Below are 16,612 nucleotides of genomic sequence, written 5' to 3' on the forward strand. Positions count from 1 at the left end.
GTAATTGGCCACATCGAAGTTTGCAAATTGATCACAATCTCCTTTATTAATAATCGTATGATGCTACAGTACCTTACACATTCTTCATAGCATTACAAGGTACTGAACTACAGAGTCAGTAGTAAGGGTTACACTAGACAGGGGAACCATGTCCAAGGCACCTTGACAAGGGGCTGCATCTCTTCAGAGTCCTAACTTACCAATAACCCCAACATAACCCCCCAGTAACCAACCAGACAAGATGGAAATAGACAGATCCTATTGGTTCCCTTCTGCTTCACTTCCTGTGTCTGTTGTTTGCTGTTGTGAAGTTGCATTAATTATGGTGATTATTATTCAAATTCCTATTCACAAAAGTGACAAATGGAGGAAGAAACAACAACCACTTAATTATTTTTTGACACTCCGGAGAAAAGTAGCCACCTGAAAGTCATTAAAAGTTAAAGGGACTGTTTAATGTATTTTATGGACTTTGCTAATAAGTCTACAGTTTGTTGTGTCAGCTTCATTCTGTCCGGCAACAATGAACACGATCGATCTGCAGTTTGGATCCGACTAAAAGTGACGACTCTTTAACCCTTTGAGTGCCAAACATCCCCGACCTCTTTGTCTTTGTCCTGTGTTGTGTGTTTGTGCCGCTGCAAGGTGGTGGATTCTAAAAACTCCCCCAACGGAGGTGTGGCCTTTATTAATCCTCCTCCCCCTTTCGTTATATCTCTCTGGCGACAGTTACCACAGTCTCACCACAATATCAGCCATTTTAAATCAGTGCTAGCTAGTTTCGCTGTCATAGCACAATAATGGGCCGTCCACACCTAGCAGGATAACTAGCGACAGCTATGGGGTGTAGGTGGGCCTTATTAAGTCACATAAAACGATACTTCAGAAGTACTGAGAGTCGGGCTCTTAGCAACGTTTTAATGCTACTTGTTTTGTGACTGCTAGTTTCAGTCCGCATATTGGTTAGTTGACTCAGATTCAAATGCGTTGAGATCAGCCGTCACAACACAGTGAAATATGACTCATTGAGGGAAATGAGTTGAAATCATACATCTCTAGGGTTCTCTGAAAGCTTCACCCACCTTTTGTATTCCGTCCGTTTGTGTGACTCTTAATTGTGCCATGAATGAATCACATTTGACATCTTCTAATTAGCTGTGGGCAGGCTGTTCTTTGAAATAGTATGGTAAGTGATTACACGTATACGAGGAAAGATTCAACATAAACTCATTTGTATTTATGTGAGAGTCAAACAACATAATTCAGCTTTCCCATGTTCATTTGATAAAAACAGAACCAGTAAACTGCTCATTTCATGTCATTTGGATTAATAGATCAAATTCACATGTTGGATAGAATCAGAATATCACAACCAGAATCAGCTGAACAAAAACACATATTTAAAAATCATACATTAATGAGGATGATTTGATATTACTTACTAACCAGATTTAGGGAAAAATAACAATGTCACAATCAGTACCAAAGAATCAACAGCGCCAGAGAAGACTAAGGAGACCAGTATAGAAACGCTGGTACCAATAAAGAAGAAGATGATGGAGGGAGGGGAAGTTCAAACTCAAAGGGTTAAAGTTCAAGTTACTTTGCTATGGAAACAGACAGAGATGACTCATGAGACCTAAACTAAGCAGAATCTAAACACATAACAGCAAACCAAACTCAGCCCACACTAATTACTGAGGGCTGACTCTCCCCACAGCACTCCCATCGCCACAACACTATGAACAGAAGGCCAGTATGTTATTGACAATCACACCAAAACCATTCCTAGATAGAGGATCTGTCTTACCTTCTGGGCCATAGCTAGCACACAGCCAAGAAGCCCTCAGTCATAACCCGGTTATAAACATCTCTAACATCAAATAAAAAAATACACATTTTATTGGTCGCATACACATTCTTTTGCAGATCTTTCTGCAGGTGAAGTGAAATGCTTACGTTTGAGCTCAATTGGAACTGTCTAAATTCCTCCCAAACCTAGAACTTAGACAGTATACGTAGACAGGGTACATAGACAGGATATTAACAACTAAACTGCTAACTAAGTGCTTTGCTAAACATAAACCATGACCAAGTAGTGTCAGAATACCCGACTCTCCCCTTACCCCTCCCCGCCCCCCGAAACGCAAAACTCAGAGGGTTAAAAACAAACCAATTAACTTCAACACCAAATTCTAAGCACTGCATCTGAATCAAATTTTTTTTGCAAGTTTTTGATGAACCCTACTACTACACAAGTGCTTCTTTGAGCATAAAGTTACAAGACTATAAGGTCCCTTTAACATTTACTGTCCCACATTAAATATGTTTGTGCCATTTGTTAATGAACAAAAATGTGTTAAATGATATGTCAATCATATTTGCTGTGTGGGATGTACAATGCTGTGTGTTGAATTCGCGTGTGTGTGTGTGTGTGTGTGTGTGTGTGTGTGTGTGTGTGTGTGTGTGTGTGTGTGTGTGTGTGTGTGTGTGTGTGTGTGTGTGTGTGTGTGTGTGTGTGTGTGTGTGTGTGTGTGTGTGTGTGTGTGGTCTGTACTGGTCTGTACTGGTCTGTACTGGTCTGTACTGGTCCAGACGGCATATAACTTATAGAGTTGGTCCTCCACACACCCCTGTTGTTAAACTGTGGTCCAACCCTTAAATGGTCACAGAGGGTATTCATTGCTTCAGATGTCTTGACCAGAGTGAAGCATACGTCAGCCCAGTGTGTCTCCTGGACTCATTGTCAGTCTGTGGTCAAGTGGTCTGTGTGGTCAAGTCTGAGGAACTGTATGACCACAGAGAATGAACAATTGCTCTCATTGATGTAAAAACTAGCTGGGGTAACTAGAGGAATGAAGAGTGGTTTATTTTGTGGCATAAAGATTGCATGAGATTGCATGCTACCTTAGAGCAATACACTTCCCCTAAAGTCAAGTGTGGAGTAGAATCAAGCAGAGGAAAAGGTAGGTAACACACACACTCACACGCTTATCAATGCTCCCAACAGACTTTACTGGCTGAAGCAGGAAGAGCTTAGTAGGTATTACAATACCTCCCCCAGCCCAGAGCTGGCTGTTGGATCACACATCTCAGTGTGCAGCTCTCGTTCTCTGTTCTCCTCCAGACTTTGAGGCAGATCAGAGAGAACATCTCTGGCCCTCCCAGGGCCTGCTGAATAAATCCAAAATGGCAGCACCTATAGGTATTCAATGGAGGGGGGGAAATAAGAGACTCAAAAGTTTTTAGCAGCTCAATCCAACCAAACTCGCTCGGATGTGCCCTCCTTTTCCCTTGTGCCTCGTCTCTCTCTCTCTCTCTCTCTCTCTCTCTCTCTCTCTCTCTCTCTCTCTCTCTCTCTCTCTCTCTCTCTCTCTCTCTCTCTCTCTCTCTCTCTCTCTCTCTCTCTCTCTCTCTCTCTCTCTCTCTCTCGCCTCATATCCAGCACCCCAAATCCTCTGCTGTTTTCTATCCATCTCACCTCTCTCTCTCTCCCTCACTTTTCTTTGTCTCATCCTCGCAAGTCTTGGCACCACAAACTCCCAATGACAGCACATCCTCTTTTCTAGAACAAGAATGAGAGACTGTTTCCTAATCTCTCTGGGGAGAGAGAGCGGAGAGGGAGAAAAAAATTGAGATGACAAATAACCAGTGAGAATCGATTTCCCTTGTTCTCTGCTTTTTGCCAATGAGGGTATATTTACTTCCTGGCTTTACTCCCATATTTTCCAGTCAGAGAGAAGAGAAGAATTGTGGAGTACATCTGGGTTTAGGGAGGATGCCTGGGAGCATTATGGCATACATCTGGGTTTAGGGAGGATGCCAAACCCTCCGTTTCAATTAAGGACCCGAAGGGAACGGCCAGAGACTTGTTTAGGTGGATGAGACTGGAAGGGAGGGAGTGAATGAGGAACACAACACACCACAAGGCCTTTGTGTCAACAGTGGTGCCTGGCTGTCATCTAGTGATTGATTGAGGCTTAATGTTCAGTGATTAATGGTCTGGTTCAGGCTCCCCCTTTCTCCCTAATCGAGAATGATCGAGTCCTCCCACTCGATACCAGAGCCAAGGCCCAAATCAACCCCTCCTGGCTGGGCGCCCATCCAGACAGGGCATGCGTGAGCCTGGCTTTATTGCAGATATTTTTTACCAGTGGGGCCAGCTCTGTGGCCCCTGCAGGCCCCTCCAGGCCGCCCATGGCGAGTTTATTTGGCTCGCATGCCGCCTGCTCCTCTTTCACCTCTTTTCATTCACTCTTTCTCTTTTAAGTGGCTGCGAGACACCGTTTCCTCCTGGCTTAAATAATGGGGCATTTTGGCTGTGTTATTTCTCTGTCCCCTACCATGATATGGCCTGGAACAGCATTGTTGCAGCTGGAGTGACTGGAGAAATAGGGTCTGTCCCGAGCTCATCGATATGCTCTTCAGCACTTCTTCGGTCACTCCAGATATGGAAAAAGCCAGTACCCCTGTCCTGTATAGTGTATTGTACCCAATCTGGAGTCCTCGTGTACCTACCCACCACAGTGTGTCTCTATCTAGGTCCCCTGGCTCTCTTCCAATGTCGCTGTCACGTCTACTCCCACTCCTCCTCGCTGGCGCCCATTGCCGCCAGTTTACCCATCGTTATGCGCACCTGCCACCTTCGTTACGCGCACCTACGCCTCATGACACTCACCTGGACTCCATTTTCTTGATTACCTCCCCTATATCTGTCACTCCCCTTGGTTCTTTCCTCAGGTGTTACTGACTCTGTTTGGGTTTCATGTCTGTATGCTTTTCCTGTTTCGTGTTTTGTACCGTGTTCTATTTATTAAACGATTCACTCCCTGTACTTGCTTCCCGACTCCCAGTGTACCCGTTACAGTCACGTGCATTCTGGCCCTCGCCGTCCTTTGTCAAACACAAGTCATTCACAACGTGACCAAATCGTCTACTTTTCCATAGGATTTTTTTTTTTTAAAGTGAAATACTTAATTAGCAAAGAGCGCCTTGTGCTAAAGAGATAACTACTCCCCACTTCATAATCAACTCTGTCTGCAGCGCACCCCATTCTCTCTTGGCTCGGAAGGCCAGAAAAGAGGAGGGGAAGAGGGAGGGAATCTCCGATGGAAAGAGCCAAATGAAAACTTCTCAATGTAAACGTTCCAAGCTTCTGTCAATCAAAACCCCCAAACAGTGCTTGCGCAGTGGAGGAGCCTGGGTAATCCCTCCATCCTCTCTACTAGCCGAGTCGCCACCGCAAACACTTAAGATGGTAGCCTCTTCTTCTGTGCCCGCGTGTCCCTCCCTCTCTCCTGGATAATCAGAACGAGAGGTAATATAATGATGTCGGAGAGAAAGAGTCACCTCGTCTCCAATTCCAATCCCTCTGATCCTTCCCGCTAGGGTTCCATTAGATCCAGAACAGCCCACCTTCCTCCTGCCACTCCCCCCCACGTTAGCCACTTGGAAAGGGGCTAAGCTGTGTTCAAGCCACCCCCTCCACTCCACATCAAGGTTGTAGTCTTGCTCTCATTACCTCAGTCTTCAGACAGGCAATCTGTGCATAAGGCAGCCGAGTGTGGCCCCGGACACAGCCCACTCCTCCACGGCTTCGTGGGCTCAGCTACTAATTGACGGCTCATCTGAAAACCCTGTCCTTTTTTTCTCTCGTCAAGCAAACATAGGAGGTGGATGGATACACAGATGTAGATGCACTACGCCCCTGTGAGCGATTCTCTTCTGGTCACTGGAGAGTGGAGCAGTGATACAGTTGACGTGAACAGGTTTCCCATGGATCCATTAGCAGAGTCCTGTGGTTTCTCTCAGCCTAGCTGCTTCGATAGCAGTATGATTAGTTAACAAGAAACGGAGAGGGGAAAGCTCGCGCTGTATGATCTACTGAAGTTGTATCAGTCCTACTTGCATTTAGCTAGCACAGTGGGACACATTCTCTCCATCTCTCCCTCTGTTACAGTAACTCTCATCCTTTCTCTCCCCTGGGTTCTCTCTCATCTTCTCTCTCAGTGTTCTTCTCTCCATCACTCTCTCTGTTACAGTAACTCTCATCCTTTCTCTCCCCTGGGTTCTCTCTCATCTTCTCTCTCAGTGTTCTTCTCTCCATCTCTCTCTCTGTTACAGTAACTCTCATCCTTTCTCTCCCCTGGGTTCTCTCTCATCTTCTCTCTCAGTGTTCTTCTCTCCATCACTCTCTCTGTTACAGTAACTCTCATCCTTTCTCTCCCCTGGGTTCTCTCTCATCTTCTCTCTCAGTGTTCTTCTCTCCATCACTCTCTCTGTTACAGTAACTCTCATCCTTTCTCTCCCGTGGGTTCTCTCTCATCTTCTCTCTCAGTGTTCTTCTCTCCATCTCTCTCTCTGTTACAGTAACTCTCATCCTTTCTCTCCCCTGGGTTCTCTCTCATCTTCTCTCTCAGTGTTCTTCTCTCCATCACTCTCTCTGTTACAGTAACTCTCATCCTTTCTCTCCCCTGGGTTCTCTCTCATCTTCTCTCTCAGTGTTCTTCTCTCCATCACTCTCTCTCTGTTACAGTAACTCTCATCCTTTCTCTCCCCTGGGTTCTCTCTCATCTTCTCTCTCAGTGTTCTTCTCTCCATCACTCTCTCTCTGTTACAGTAACTCTCATCCTTTCTCTCCCCTGGGTTCTCTCTCATCTTCTCTCTCAGTGTTCTTCTCTCCATCACTCTCTCTGTTACAGTAACTCTCCTCCTTTCTCTCCCCTGGGTTCTCTCTCATCTTCTCTCTCAGTGTTCTTCTCTCCATCACTCTCTCTGTTACAGTAACTCTCATCCTTTCTCTCCCCTGGGTTCTCTCTCATCTTCTCTCTCAGTGTTCTTCTCTCCATCACTCTCTCTGTTACAGTAACTCTCATCCTTTCTCTCCCCTGGGTTCTCTCTCATCTTCTCTCTCAGTGTTCTTCTCTCCATCTCTCTCTCTGTTACAGTAACTCTCCTCCTGTCTCTCCCCTGGGTTCTCTCTCATCTTCTCTCTCAGTGTTCTTCTCTCCATCTCTCTCTCTGTTACAGTAACTCTCATCCTTTCTCTCCCCTGGGTTCTCTCTCATCTTCTCTCTCAGTGTTCTTCTCTCCATCTCTCCCTCTGTTACAGTAACTCTCATCCTTTCTCTCCCCTGGGTTCTCTCTCATCTTCTCTCTCAGTGTTCTTCTCTCCATCACTCTCTCTGTTACAGTAACTCTCATCCTTTCTCTCCCCTGGGTTCTCTCTCATCTTCTCTCCCAATGTTCTTCTCTCCATCACTCTCTCTCTGTTACAGTAACTCTCCTCCTGTCTCTCCCCTGGGTTCTCTCTCATCTTCTCTCTCAGTGTTCTTCTCTCCATCTCTCTCTCTGTTACAGTAACTCTCCTCCTGTCTCTCCCCTGGGTTCTCTCTCATCTTCTCTCTCAGTGTTCTTCTCTCCATCTCTCTCTCTGTTACAGTAACTCTCCTCCTGTCTCTCCCCTGGGTTCTCTCTCATCTTCTCTCTCATCTTCTCTCCATCTCTCTCTCTGTTACAGTAACTCTCCTCCTGTCTCTCCCCTGGGTTCTCTCTCATCTTCTCTCTCAGTGTTCTTCTCTCTATCACTCTCTCTGTTACAGTAACTCTCCTCCTTTCTCTCCCCTGGGGTCTCTCTCATCTTCTCTCTCAGTGTTCTTCTCTCCATCACTCTCTCTCTGTTACAGTAACTCTCATCCTTTCTCTCCCCTGGGTTCTCTCTCATCTTCTCTCTCAGTGTTCTTCTCTCCATCTCTCTCTCTGTTACAGTAACTCTCATCCTTTCTCTCCCCTGGGTTCTCTCTCATCTTCTCTCCCAATGTTCTTCTCTCCATCACTCTCTCTCTGTTACAGTAACTCTCATCCTTTCTCTCCCCTGGGTTCTCTCTCATCTTCTCTCTCAGTGTTCTTCTCTCCATCTCTCCCTCTGTTACAGTAACTCTCATCCTTTCTCTCCCCTGGGTTCTCTCTCATCTTCTCTCTCAGTGTTCTTCTCTCCATCACTCTCTCTGTTACAGTAACTCTCCTCCTGTCTCTCCCCTGGGTTCTCTCTCATCTTCTCTCTCAGTGTTCTTCTCTCCATCTCTCTCTCTGTTACAGTAACTCTCCTCCTTTCTCTCCCCTGGGTTCTCTCTCATCTTCTCTCTCAGTGTTCTTCTCTCCATCACTCTCTCTGTTACAGTAACTCTCCTCCTTTCTCTCCCCTGGGTTCTCTCTCATCTTCTCTCTCAGTGTTCTTCTCTCCATCTCTCCCTCTGTTACAGTAACTCTCCTCCTGTCTCTCCCCTGGGTTCTCTCTCATCTTCTCTCTCAGTGTTCTTCTCTCCATCACTCTCTCTCTGTTACAGTAACTCTCCTCCTTTCTCTCCCCTGGGTTCTCTCTCATCTTCTCTCTCAGTGTTCTTCTCTCCATCACTCTCTCTCTGTTACAGTAACTCTCCTCCTGTCTCTCCCCTGGGTTCTCTCTCATCTTCTCTCTCAGTGTTCTTCTCTCCATCACTCTCTCTCTGTTACAGTAACTCTCCTCCTGTCTCTCCCCTGGGTTCTCTCTCATCTTCTCTCTCAGTGTTCTTCTCTCCATCACTCTCTCTGTTACAGTAACTCTCCTCCTTTCTCTCCCCTGGGTTCTCTCTCATCTTCTCTCTCAGTGTTCTTCTCTCCATCTCTCTCTCTGTTACAGTAACTCTCCTCCTGTCTCTCCCCTGGGTTCTCTCTCATCTTCTCTCTCAGTGTTCTTCTCTCCATCACTCTCTCTCCCTTTGTTTTACAAACTCCTTCCTCCTTTCCCTCCCTTTATATATTTTTCATTCTCTCACTCTCTCTCTCTCTCAACCTTTTTTTCCCTTTCCATAATCCCTGGTTAACACTCTTTTCGTACCCTTTCTCACTCCTCTCCTTTATCAGGCCTGTCATGTTTTCGTCCCTCCCTCCCCTGACTCTATGACATACCATCCTCAGCCTGTTATCTTCCTTTAGTCCTCGTTTGTCTCCCTCCCTTCTCCTGTCCTTTCCCATGTCCCAATTCCCCAATCTTTCTTCTATGTCTACAGGTTAACTCGTGTGGTTAACTCGTGTGGTTAACTCGTATGGTTAACTCGTGTGGTTAACTCGTATGGTTAACTCGTGTGGTTAACTCGTGTGGTTAACTCGTGTGGTTAACTCGTATGGTTAACTCGTGTGGTTAACTCGTACAGGCTATAGTCTCTCTGGGTGTCTTATAGCACTGTCCGTATCCATTCATTTTCGATGGAAATTAAAAGAGAAATCATAAAGATAGTAAGAATGACTGTAAAACCACAGATCTTTCTTTCACCATCAGTCTGGCTCTCTTTCTCCCTCGTAGATTATTTTTTTGGGGGTTTTGTTTATTTGATCGTAAAAAAAAAACAGAAGCTAAAATGTCAGATCAACTACGTTATTTAGTCATATTAAAACACAACAATATACACATAACATACACAAAGGAACACTATTTGGCACCAAGATCAACATTATATCTTATTAATTGATTATCTTAGTGTGCCCAGGCTTCCCCCCCCCCCGAAGAAATCACTTACGGAAATGTGTAATCTCATAATATGAATAGTATTCAATGTTTTATTTAATCATTCCGATGTTCCATATAACCACTAATTTCACAACAACCGCCAACGGGTACAACTGCAGAGTCAATCAATTTTTCATTTCCATATGTTAACAATTGGGAGATTATGACACCTAGAACGACACCTAGAACAATTCAACCCGTCTCGACATTTCCTCACACAAAGAAATAGCACACCCCTCCTTCACAGCTACACAAGGGGGTCATAGCATTGGGCTAAGGGATTGTTACCACATCCCCTCAGTGAGGAAATCGAAGCGGGAATACCTCTCTTACCTCCTAGCCGCCCTGCTAAGCTATCAGCCACTAAGCTCTCGTGTGATTCGCCGTTGTCGCAAGTGATTGCCTCCACGCCTCCTTCCCCTTTACCCAGATGCCCCATTTATGGAGCGAGGAGCATTTATTGCTTCCCTGATCCTCTCTTGTCTCAGAGCAACCAAGGGACTGGTACTATTTTCCTGGTTGCACCAGTAATGAGTGATAAAGTGTGAGGCCTTAGAGAAGGTTGTGATGAGGCCGGAGTCTTACGACGCTTCACTCTCTCTACAGCATTTCTCATCCTCCCCTCTTATTCTCCTGTAAATCACTTCCTTTATATCACTCTTTCTCTCATGTTCTCTGTCTACATGGTTTCCCTGGTCCCTAGTGCTATTCTTACCCCCAGCGCTAGCTAACTAGTGTTAGTCAAATAGACTGGATGTCCCCCCTCATGGATTAGAACACAGAACATCCATGTGGATTCAGCAGAGGACAAACACAATACAGCCATGTCCTAATGATAGAGGAAGAGGAAGCTGGGGACAGAGAAGAGCTACAGCCATGTCCTAATGATAGAGGAAGAGGAAGCTGGGGACAGAGAAGAGCTACAGCCATGTTCTAATGATAGAGGAAGAGGAAGCTGGGGACAGAGAAGAGCTACAGCCATGTCCTAATGATAGAGGAAGAGGAAGCTGGGGACAGAGAAGAGCTACAGCCATGTTCTAATGATAGAGGAAGAGGAAGCTGGGGACAGAGAAGAGCTACAGCCATGTTCTAATGATAGAGGAAGAGGAAGCTGGGGACAGAGAAGAGCTACAGCCATGTCCTAATGATAGAGGAAGAGGAAGCTGGGGACAGAGAAGAGCTACAGCCATGTTCTAATGATAGAGGAAGAGGAAGCTGGGGACAGAGAAGAGCTACATGTTAAGTGTGTGAGAGAAAAGGAGATGCAGGGAGAGAGACAAATAAATATCAGGCAAGCACCTAAGTGACTTGAGTTCCTTCAGTGCAGAGGGACGTCCATCACTCTAGAATCAGCAGGGCTGAAGGACGTCCATCACTCTAGAGTCGGCAGGGCTGAAGGACGTCCATCACTCTAGAATCAGCAGGGCTGAAGGACGTCCATCACTCTAGAGTCGGCAGGGCTGAAGGACGTCCATCACTCTAGAATCAGCAGGGCTGAAGGACGTCCATCACTCTAGAATCAGCAGGGCTGAAGGACGTCCATCACTCTAGAATCAGCAGGGCTGAAGGACGTCCATCACTCTAGAATCAGCAGGGCTGAAGGACGTCCATCACTCTAGAATCAGCAGGGCTGAAGGACGTCCATCACTCTAGAATCAGCAGGGCTGAAGGACGTCCATCACTCTAGAGTCAGCAGGGCTGAAGGACGTCCATCACTCTAGAATCAGCAGGGCTGAAGGACGTCCATCACTCTAGAATCAGCAGGGCTGAAGGACGTCCATCACTCTAGAATCAGCAGGGCTGAAGGACGTCCATCACTCTAGAATCAGCAGGGCTGAAGGACGTCCATCACTCTAGAATCAGCAGGGCTGAAGGACGTCCATCACTCTAGAATCAGCAGGGCTGAAGGACGTCCATCACTCTAGAGTCAGCAGGGCTGAAGGACGTCCATCACTCTAGAATCAGCAGGGCTGAAGGACGTCCATCACTCGAGAGTCAGCAGGGCTGAAGGACGTCCATCACTCTAGAATCAGCAGGGCTGAAGGACGTCCATCACTCTAGAATCAGCAGGGCTGAAGGACGTCCATCACTCTAGAATCAGCAGGGCTGAAGGACGTCCATCACTCTAGAATCAGCAGGGCTGAAGGACGTCCATCACTCTAGAATCAGCAGGGCTGAAGGACGTCCATCACTCTAGAGTCAGCAGGGCTGAAGGACGTCCATCACTCTAGAATCAGCAGGGCTGAAGTTATTTAGGCAGTAGTGTGTATCGTCCTGAATGTCTGCTTTAATGAGGACCAGCTAGTGGCTGTCACCTCCCTTCCCAGCCTTTAGAGCCTGGGCCCCGGGCCCTAGGGCCATTATGTGCCCATCATCATAAGGGCCCAGAGAGAGAAGAGACCAGGGAGCTGACACCTGATCCAACACTCAAATTGGTACAATGAACTCTCATTAATGCAGCCCAGCCCTGTCCACCGTTAGATCACACACACACTCACACACACACTCACACACACACACCCACGCAGAGGAAAAAACCTTCTGTTCCAAATGGCTACCTATCACACGTACAGGTAAAGGTCACCTTGATGACACGTCTCAGACAGCTCACGCATGTTATTATGCGAGCGGTCATGCACACACGCACACACCTGGTTGTGTCATATTAAGCAGTCTGATTGCCAGTTGTGCCAAGACCTTCACCTCTCTCATCTCTCCTCTCCCTTCCTCTAAACCCTCCCAGGCCAAATTGGCTCTGAAGTGACACGTCAGTTTCAATTTAACCCGGCAGGCCCTGAAACAATAACTTCATCAGCCCCTGTTAAAGTCTCCTTTCCATCGGACAGTCTCACAAATAAACACTGATTCCCTCCACTTTCTTCCTGAGGGCATCTATTCCTCTGACTGGTGTAGAGGAGAAAATAAAACATCTTCAAGGATCCCCCAAGGACCTCTCAGGGGCGGCAGGGTAGCCTAGTGGTTAGAGCGTTGGACTAGTAACTGAAAGGTTGCAAGTTTGAATCCCTGAGCTGACAAGGTACAAATCTGTCGTTCTGCCCCTGAACAGGCAGTTAACCCACTGTTCCTAGGCAGTCATTGAAAATAAGAATTTGTTCTTAACTGACTTGCCTAGTTAAATAAAGGTAAAAAAAAAAAAAAAGGTGTTGAATACTGTTTTCAAATATTGTTTTAGTTTACTTTTCTCAGCCTACGCATTTCCTTCTTACTGGCTAAGACTCAGCAGGGTACTGTATTCCCTAGCTTCCTCATAGCTACTGGAGATTCCAGATTTCAGCTAGTTGATAGCTGAACTCATTTGAGACAGCAGTATTTCCTGACCACATGACCTGACCATGGTAAAACTTGTGTGTGTGTGTGTGTGTGTGTGTGTGTGTGTGTGTGTGTGTGTGTGTGTGTGTGTGTGTGTGTGTGTGTGTGTGTGTGTGTGTGTGTGTGTGTGTGTGTGTGTGTGTGTGTGTGTGTGTGTGTGTGTGTGTGTGTGTGTGTGTGTGTGTGCACCTACTACATGCATGTGATTTCCTATTGTCCATCCTCAATGTAATCTCCTTCTCCTCTCCCTCTCCTTCTCCCCTCCTTATCCCCTCCCCTCATTCTCCTTCTGCCCCTCATTTTCCCTTCCCTCTCCTTCTCTCCCTCACCCTTCTTCTCCATTCCCCCTCCTTCTCCCCTTCCCCTCCTTCTCCCCTCCCCCTCCTTCTCCCCTCCCCCTCATTTCCCAACAGAACATGTTAAACTGTATATTTACAGAGATAATAGAGTGAGAGGGAGCTATGTTCTGTCAACATACTGTATGGCAGGCATGGAGGACCTAGTCATCACATCTAATGATGGCATGACATGTGTAATGGACTGTATCTCTGGAGGCTTTATTGCTGACACACACACACACACACACACACACACACACACACACACACACACACACACACACACACACACACACACACACACACACACACACACACACACAATAATGTTACCCCATTAGGATAATAAAAAGTAATGCTAATTGAAATGGAATGGAAGCTATTTTGGATTTCTGTCCTCTAAAGGCTTGAAGTCTGTCCTCTAGGAGTTTATAATGTAGAAATGTCAAAATAATCTTATCTTCCTAATGTCAATTATTACTATACATATTGTGCACCGATTAGACACGCATGCACACTCCTTCCCCTCTCTCTCTCTCTCTCTCTCAACAGGGATTGATTAATCCATTAAGACAGGCCTCTCTTGGTTTCTCCTCTTCTCTTTTCTCTCTCTGCCGTAATTACCTCATCAAGTTACATTTTAACCCACTTCCTACAAATAAATATCCGACAGTAATCCTCTCTCACCCCTCCCTCCACTCTCCACAACCCCCGGGAAGCCCATGAATGAGGTCAAGTGTCATCACTTCTGATATGCAACCTGATTGGCCCAGTATGACACCCCATCCACTGAGAAAATGAGTGTGAGGGAAGCAGAGGGGAAATAAAAAAGAACTGACATCAACAAAGAAAAAGAGGAGAATAAATGAAAACAAGTCCACCTCCTCAGATCACCCCCCCTGGTAACACATTAGTATTGGATCATGCAAATGGGACGAACCCTCATCCGTCCAATCCAGATGCATAGTAATGACTGGAGGGCGAGAAGGGAGAGCGCCGTTGAATTAAACATGAAAACCATTTCCATCAAAGGGGTTTATTTTGGCTTAAACGGCTCGTCCGTCTCCGTTCTCTGGGATGGGATGTTTTTTATTTTTTTTCTCAGAGGCACTTCATAATTTGTGTGTCTCAGGTGAGGTGGGGTCAATGACACTGGCTAGCACCGCCTGCAATGTATTCCACCTCTGTGGGGAATGAGATGCATCTCCACCCAGCCCCCTGCCTCAGGGTCATACCACTACTACAGCCTGCAATCTATTACTCTGCCAGTTTCCACATTCTTCAGGCTCTGCTATGAAACTGAGCGGCCTGCGTGTGCCAGAGTCGAGCCGCAATGGCCGCCACCTGCAGCAGAACGGCTCAGGCAAGGTTCCAATCTCCCTAACGTGTTACCAGGGGAAATCCCCCTCATGTGATGGATACTGTCCCCCGTTGTTTCATTACTCTGTGTCTGTATGTGTGAGTGTGGGGAATTGGTCAGCATACGGAGAGACAGAGACTGATGGTGTCTTCCTCGTCGCTTTCCTTTCCTTTTTCTGCTTTGTTCTTTCTCTTCTGTCTGTCTCTTTTTGTTTCTCTGCCCACCTCTCTACCCCTTTTTATCTACCACTTTTCTCTTCCCTCTCTCTCTCTCCCCCCTTTCTCTGCTCTCCCTCCACCAGGTCGACAGTTGACCATCTTCAACAGCCAGGCGTTCATCAAGATCGGTGGTGGTGGCGGCGACAAGGCCCGTCACTTCCAGGGCCAGATCTCGGGCCTCTACTACAACGGGCTGCAGGTGCTCAAGCTGGCGGCCGAAGGCGACCCCAACGTGCAGGCCCAGGGCAACCTGCGGCTGGTGGGCGACGTGCCCTCGGTGCTCACCACAGACACCACTAACACCACGCCGCTGGCCGACATGTCCACCACCATCATGGAGACAACCACCACGATGGCTACCACCACCACCCGCAAGCAGCGCTCCCCCACCATGAGAGACAGTGTCACACAGGTTAGTGGATGGGGACTAGGGTGGGTTAGGATGGCCACCCCAGTAGGTTGGGTTAGGGTAGGGTAGAGTAGAGTAGGCTGGATGTAGACTATAGTCTGGCCTGGGCTGAGTAGAAAAGAAAGAAGAAAGTAATCAAAAAGCAGTTTTGAGTTTTTCCTTTGAGATGATGGGGTTTGGGAAGGATAATCTGATCCTAGAGCTGTGCCCATAAGGACAACTTTCTAACTACAGTGGTAGATGGCTTAGTAAGTGGTATGAGATAATAGGGGTCATGAATGTTTCATGAAGTTTATCCTTCTCTACAAAATCACACTTGAACTTCAAATGAACTCCATATAAATTTCACAGTCTAGAGTCTTGAGTCCTTCCAAAGCAATATCACTGATCGAAGCCTAAACACATTGTTAGGGGCAATATGAATCAAACCCATCCAGACCTACCAATCACACCCATCCAGACCTATCAATCACACCCATCCAGACCTACCAATCACACCTATCCAGACCTACCAATCTCACCTATCCAGACCTACCAATCACACCCATCCAGACCTACCAATCATACCCATCCAGACCTACCAATCACACCCATCCAGACCTACCAATCACACCCATCCAAACCTTCCAATCACACCCATCCAGAATTACCAATCACACCCATCCAGACCTACCAATCACACCCATCAAGACCTACCAATCATACCCATCCAGACCTACCAATCACACGTAGCCAGACACTTGTGGCATACCCTCCAAACATGTTTTTGTTCTGTGTCTGTCTGTCTGTCTGTCTGTCTGTCTGTCTGTCTGTCTGTCTGTCTGTCTGTCTGTCTGAAGGCTATGATTTTGCAGGACTGGATCCCTCACTCCTCAGTGGAAGCTAGGGAAGAATAGGGGACAGAACTAATGCACCACCTACAGTAGACATACAGTCACACCCAGTCCCCATGTAGTCGCCATGCCACCCAGTCCCCATGTAGTCGCCATGCCTCCCAGTCCCCATGTAGTCGCCATGCCACCCAGTCCCCATGTAGTCGCCATGCCTCCCAGTCCCCATGTAGTCGCCATGCCACCCAGTCCCCGTGTAGTCGCCATGCCTCCCAGTCCCCATGTAGTCGCCATGCCACCCAGTCCCCGTGTAGTCGCCATGCCTCCCAGTCCCCATGTAGTCGCCATGCCTCCCAGTCCCCATGTAGTCGCCATGCCTCCCAGTCCCCATATAGTCGACATGCCACCCAGTCCCCATGTAGTCGCCATGCCACCCAGTCCCCATGTAGTCGCCATGCCACCCAGTCCCCATGTAGTCGCCATGCCACCCAGTCCCCATGTAGTCGCCATGCCACCCAGTCCCCATGTAGTCGCCATGCCTCCCAGTCCCCATATAGTCGCCATGCCACCCAATCCCCATGTA

General features: G+C 47.1%; 1 protein-coding gene across 1 annotated transcript in view; it reads left to right on the top strand.

The window, feature by feature from the left end:
• LOC118392701 (neurexin-1-like) overlaps nt 1-16,612 on the top strand; it is a 1,157,590-nt gene that overhangs the window by 1,111,803 nt on the left and 29,175 nt on the right. Inside the window, exon 21 of the mRNA XM_052460740.1 lies at nt 14,874-15,202. Coding sequence (XP_052316700.1) covers nt 14,874-15,202 — 329 coding nt within the window. The remainder of the gene's footprint in view (nt 1-14,873; nt 15,203-16,612) is intronic.

The sequence above is a fragment of the Oncorhynchus keta genome, chromosome 13 (genome assembly GCF_023373465.1).
Source record: "Oncorhynchus keta strain PuntledgeMale-10-30-2019 chromosome 13, Oket_V2, whole genome shotgun sequence".
In the NCBI taxonomy this organism is placed as follows: domain Eukaryota; kingdom Metazoa; phylum Chordata; class Actinopteri; order Salmoniformes; family Salmonidae; genus Oncorhynchus; species Oncorhynchus keta.